Raw genomic sequence first — 5,234 nt, forward strand, 5'->3', positions numbered from 1 at the left:
TAATTCCAACCGCCTTCCCGAACCCATTAAAAGCCAAATCAAAACCAAACAAAAAGAAAAGGGTTTTAATCAGAAAAAAAAAAACATCTTTTTTAATCCGTATAATTTATTAGAAGCTTCTTAGGAACTATATTTAAGCCAAATATCTACATAAGTTACAACAGAAAAAAAAAAAAAAAGGATTGGTGCTGCAAATACCAAACTGCCAAATAATATACACAGGTTTGTCAATGCCCCTTTGAAAAGTGAGGGGCTAGGGACTGGGACTGGGGTTCTTTTTACAACATAATGTACAGGTTACTAAAAACTAGGCATTTAGTCCAACTTTTAACAGCATTTTACAGCTACAAGTTCACATCAAACCTAAAACAATTTTCTGAAAGGCCAGCCTGGACTGAACCTGTAGGGCCAGAGGGCGCCTGGGAGGGGACACTTCCTTTGTGTCAGGTACAAATGGGTTATGCTGAAGACTCTTTCCTATCTCCAGCGTCTGTCCTCCCTTCTGAAACATACAAACAAACGAAAAATCCTGGTATTTACAAGCAAGCTCACTTTGCTGGCAGGGTGCATCCACAGAAAGTTTTCCGTCTTTAGAGTTCAGGGCCATGGAAGCATAGAACAGGCTCCAAAACTGTGCCATGCCTAAGCTTGCGAACCCATTTGAACTACCAGAAAGACACCCCAAATTTGTTCTCTGTCCTTCTCTGTTTAAAGAATCCGTAAAGGGTTGAATTTGCTTGGCTGTTTCTATTTTCTTTTTATGTAAAAAAACAAAAAGTCCGCAAGTTTTAGATAGGAAAGAGAAAGGAAAGGGGGAAAGATGAAGGAAGAAAGAAGAAGAAAACATGGAAGAGGAGGGGGAGAAAGAAAAGGAGGAGCGGGGACAAGAAGGAGGAGGAGGAGGAGGAGGAGGAGGAGGAGAAGGAGAAGGAGAAGGAGAAGAAGAAGAAGAAGAAGAAGAAGAAGAAGAAGAAGAAGAAGAAGAAGAAGAAGAAGAAGAAGAAGAAGAAGAAGAAGAAGAAGAAGAAGAAGAAGAAGAAGTCGTCCAGCAGTTTGGTCTTTGTGTACTTTTCCTTGGTCTAAACATAAACAGGTTCTTAAGAAAAGTAGAAGCGCGTGGAGCAGCGGGCGAATGGTGGTCTTTGCGGAAGGCAGAGGGGAAGCGTTGAGGTCGCGCGGGGCTCAAGCGCATCCCACGTCTCACCAGGTCCGACCATAAAGCAAGGTAGAGCAAGACATGGCGCCATAGTCCGAGCCCGAGGAGTTCAGATGGGATAGGCTGGAGACCTGGCCCTGCAGCCCTGCGGGGCTGGCTGCGTGGTGCGCCAGGTCCGGGGACTGCCCTGCACTGCCCGGCTGGTGGCCTGGGTGTGCTCCTAGACCCGCGCCACCGCTGCCCACCGAAATGGCCGCGGCAGCCGCTTGCGCCGCCTGCGCCTGCTGCTGAGCTTGTTGCTGCGCGTGGCTTTGCAGGCTGGCGGCTCCCGGGGCAGGGGCGCCCGCCTGGCAGGGTTTGCCGTCTTTGACTAGGACTGGCACGGCCACCCGGCGCGGCGACTGCTGCTGAGCTTGCTGCTGCTGCGGGCATCCCGCACCGCCACCGCCGCCTCCGCCGCCGCCGCTGTCCTGCTGCAGTTGCTGCTGCGCCGCCTTGTCCTTAGCCTGGCGCTTCATCTTGTAGCGGTGGTTCTGGAACCAGATCTTGACCTGCGTGGGTGTCAGGTGAATCATGCTGGCCAGATGCTCGCGCTCCGGCGCCGACAGGTACTTCTGCTGCTTGAAACGTCGCTCGAGCTCGTACACCTGCGCCTGGGAGAAGAGCACCCGGCGCTTCCGGCGGGGCGCACTGGGCAGCGGGGCCATGTTCTTGCTCACGTCCCCCAGCGAGCCCAGGCCGCCCATGCCGCTCATATTCATGCCGCTCGCCGGGCCCATGAAGCGGGAGACTGTAAGCGACAAACGCACAGCGGTCGGCTGGGGCCGGGTCCGGGGCAACCCCGCTTTCTGTGCCCTTGGCCCGCCGGCCCCAACTTTCGACGGCATCCTCCTCACCTAGGCCGCCTAGTGCTCTTTCCCAAAAGAGGCCCAGCTATCGGGCCGTGCCGTCGAACTGCTTAAGGGTTTAAAGTCTAGCTACTCCTCATCGGTGTCAGTGTCCCTTTAGACCCAGAATGTGCAGTGAGGGAAAAGGGTTGCTTTGACTCCTTTCGTGCCCAAGCCAGGTGGGAGACCCAAGGGTGCAGAGAGCTGGGGTCAGACGGTAGACCCCCAAGTTCAGAAGCTTAACAAAAGGGAGTTTTCACTTACAAACGCCCCAGCTTCCAGGCGCTTGGCCTCTCTGGCTTTCTCTCTTGCAGGCTCTAGGTGAGGGCACCCACCCGCCCGACCCACGTAGAGCCTCCTCCAGAGCTGCGCGCCCTCCCAACCCACCCAGAGGGAGACTTTTAGAAATCGAGGCAGCCCACCCGGGATGCATCCCAGCAGGGCGGCTCTCTCTACTCGCTCCTCCTGGTCCCTAACTCCTCTGGCCCGAGTTCCTAGCCTCCCTAGCCGAGTCCCGGGTGGGCCTCCCTTAGCTCCCTGAAGTCTTCAGCATCAAGTCTGTCCTTGGTGCCTGCGGTGGTCGGGTGCTAGCACCCGTCCGCAGGACCCCAACTCTTCTAAGTGCCTCCTTTGAAACCCTTGCCCAGCGGGGGGAAGAAAGTCCAGCGCCCTCACCCCACTCCTACACAAGGCTGTTCGACTGCCCACCCCGATGCCCAGCGCCACCGGCGGGCGCCGCACCTCGCGGGCCGCGCCGACCGCGTCTCTGGTGCTCAGCCCGCGGCCCCGCGGCGGGGCGGCCTCACTTACTGGCGGGGAAGCGCGGATCTGGGTTGGCGCCGTACCATCCGGGGCCCGAAGCGCTGTTCCGCATGGTGTCCTGGTAAGGCGGCAGCTCGCTCATGTTGCCCAGGTTGCCGTTGCAGTAGCCCCCCACGGCGGAGTGCGAGAGCTGGGGCACCCCCGCCGCCGTCATGTGGTAGGCGGCGGTGACGGCGCCGTGGTGCCCCACGGCGTGCTGCTGCATGGCTGCGGCCGGCGGGGCCGCCTGGCCCTGTCTGTACGCTGCGAGCGGAGCCCCGAGGCCGCCGCCCTCCATGCCCACTTTCTTGTAGCTTTCCTCCAGGGGACTCAAGATGTCAGACACTGAGAACGGAGTCGTGTGCTTTGGACTCATCGACATGATTCGGCGTCGGCTGGAGGAGGAAGGAAGAGGAGGAAAAAAAAAGGGAGAGGGGGAAGGCGAAGCCTCGCTACTTTTTTTTTCTCCCTTTGCCAAATATTCTGGTGTTACCTTAACGCCGATCTTGTTGGATGTACACGTAACGGAGTGGACCGAGTCCGCCTTAATTGGCTTGAGTGGAGGCTCGGGGGCTGCCTCGCGTTTGTTTTAGCCCGGCGCCAGGTTTTAGGCAGCCACCAGAGGCGGGGCATAAGCGCTAAAGCAACAAGACAATAGAAGCCTACATCTTGCCCGAGATAATTAGCTTACATGCTGATGACAAGGTAAACACCTTTAAGCTTCACTTGTCAAGATTTTTAGGTCTCAAAGAGAGAAAGAAGGAGAGAGAGAGAGAGAGAGAGAGAGAGAGAGAGAGAGAGAGAGAGAGAGAGAGAGAGAGAGAGAGAGAGAGAACCAAAGCATTACTTTCCCCCTCCCTTGGACACCCCCACCCCCATTTTTGTGGGGTGCCTGTGGCGCGCGAGGAAAAGGCGGGGGAGGGAAAGGAGGAGGGAACCGGGAGCGGGAGGGCCAGAGGTGGGGTAGAGAATAACCCAAGGGGAGGGATGGAAAGGAGAACGGAAGGTGAATACTGCTTTGCAACCAACTTGGGGAGTTACAAAGTGGAACCGCGGTCCAATTCGGTCGGGGTTCCGGGGTCAGGGGCTGGCCTTTGGGGGAGAAGGGGGCTGAGGAGCAGGGAGCGGGGTTTCACCTGAGCCTGCCGGGGCTGCTCCTCCCTCCCGCTGCGGCCTCCCAGCCCCGCGCCTTCCCACCGCCTCCGGACCACATCGGGCTTCGCTGCGCTGAGCCCCAGTCACCACCAAAAGAGTGTGCGAGTCTGGGGATGAACCCTGGGGCTGCACTGTTGGTCTATGTGTCTGTCAGTCTGTCTGCTTCTTCTGCCGCCGCCGTCAGAGGGACACCTCTGCTCCCCGCCCCCTTTCCCCTTACCCGAGAGAATCCCAGCGGGCGGAGGGGGAGCTGAGTAAGGGAACGACTGCCTCCGGGAGGCTGTCACCGATCCCCGCGCCACCCCCCACCAAGCTCCTGGCTCCCTAGCGGACCAGCCCCCCCAGCCCACCCCACCCCGCCGCTCCCTTTCTCCACCCCTTTTGCCGGCCCAGGCAAGTACACCGCTGGCCCTCTGAGCTACGAGGCTAAGGGTGCGGGGGATTAACAGGAGAGTCCACCACGGAAGTTGCCCCATCTCGAACAAACCTGGTGCCCCTGACCCTTGCCCATGGCCTGGATACTTCGGCTTCAGAAGCTGGTGCTGTCTTTCCGAGGACATCCCAGTCCCAGCACCCCAGCTCAGATCCCCGCAGTTTTCCCTTCCGATGCTTCAGTGGAAGCCCGGGCGGGGAGCCGCGTGAGCGCCCGCAGATCCGTTGCAGAGTGGAACTGAGTCTGAACCCCGGTGGAACTCGTTGTCCGGGAGGAGGCGAATATCTCGACGCCCGCAGCCCAGCGGGCGGGAGGCTGGGCTGAGGCTCGCCTCCTCCCGGAGCTCAGCCATGCAAAAGTGCACTTGCTTCCCCGGGAATAACCAAATATCTTTGTCTAAAGTGGCGGCGTAAATGGCCGGTCGCTTTGTGGCCACGCTGGATATTAGTAGATGAGGATCATTCTGCTTCAATTGGGCGCCTCTCATCCGGCTAGCAAGAAACTGCTTAGGAGGAAGTGGGTTTCCTGTCTGAGCGTTCCCAGGCTTCAAGTGTGAGCCCCGCGCCTTGAGGGTCCTTGGGCGCCTGGCAAGGGGGAGCTGTGGGCTGTGCTCCCTAGCGGGGCCGGGGGCGTCAGCCTCATTGCTGTTACCAGGTCAGGATCAGCAGCTAAGTGGGTTACCCAGCCAAGCCCTGCATGGCACAGATTTGGAGACCACCTCCGTTTTTTTTTTTTTTTTCTCCTTGGAATTTAAGCGTTTTCGTTATTGTTTGTTTTTGTTTTGGCTTTGCTTGTCTGCTGT

The 5,234-nt window shown here is 57.8% G+C and overlaps 1 protein-coding gene across 2 annotated transcripts; it reads right to left on the reverse strand.

The window, feature by feature from the left end:
* Window positions 1-1,200: 1,200 nt before the first annotated feature.
* On the reverse strand, window positions 1,201-4,559 carry Nkx2-1 (NK2 homeobox 1). 2 transcript variants are annotated; one of them, XM_085830136.1, is made up of 4 exons: window positions 4,487-4,559; window positions 3,338-3,482; window positions 2,854-3,239; window positions 1,201-1,946 (listed from the first exon to the last, which is right to left on the reverse strand). In XM_085830136.1, the coding sequence occupies exons 1-4, from the start codon at window positions 4,557-4,559 to the stop codon at window positions 1,201-1,203; spliced, it is 1,350 nt and encodes a 449-aa protein (XP_085686262.1). The 2 variants fall into 2 exon arrangements, with proteins under 2 accessions (XP_085686262.1, XP_021035169.1); XM_021179510.2 differs by lacking the exons at window positions 3,338-3,482; window positions 4,487-4,559 and adding an exon at window positions 3,981-4,057.
* Between the last annotated feature and the right edge of the window lie 675 nt (window positions 4,560-5,234).

The sequence above is a fragment of the Mus caroli genome, unplaced genomic scaffold (genome assembly GCF_978045245.1).
Source record: "Mus caroli unplaced genomic scaffold, Mus_caroli_1 scaffold_14, whole genome shotgun sequence".
NCBI classification, from domain to species: domain Eukaryota; kingdom Metazoa; phylum Chordata; class Mammalia; order Rodentia; family Muridae; genus Mus; species Mus caroli.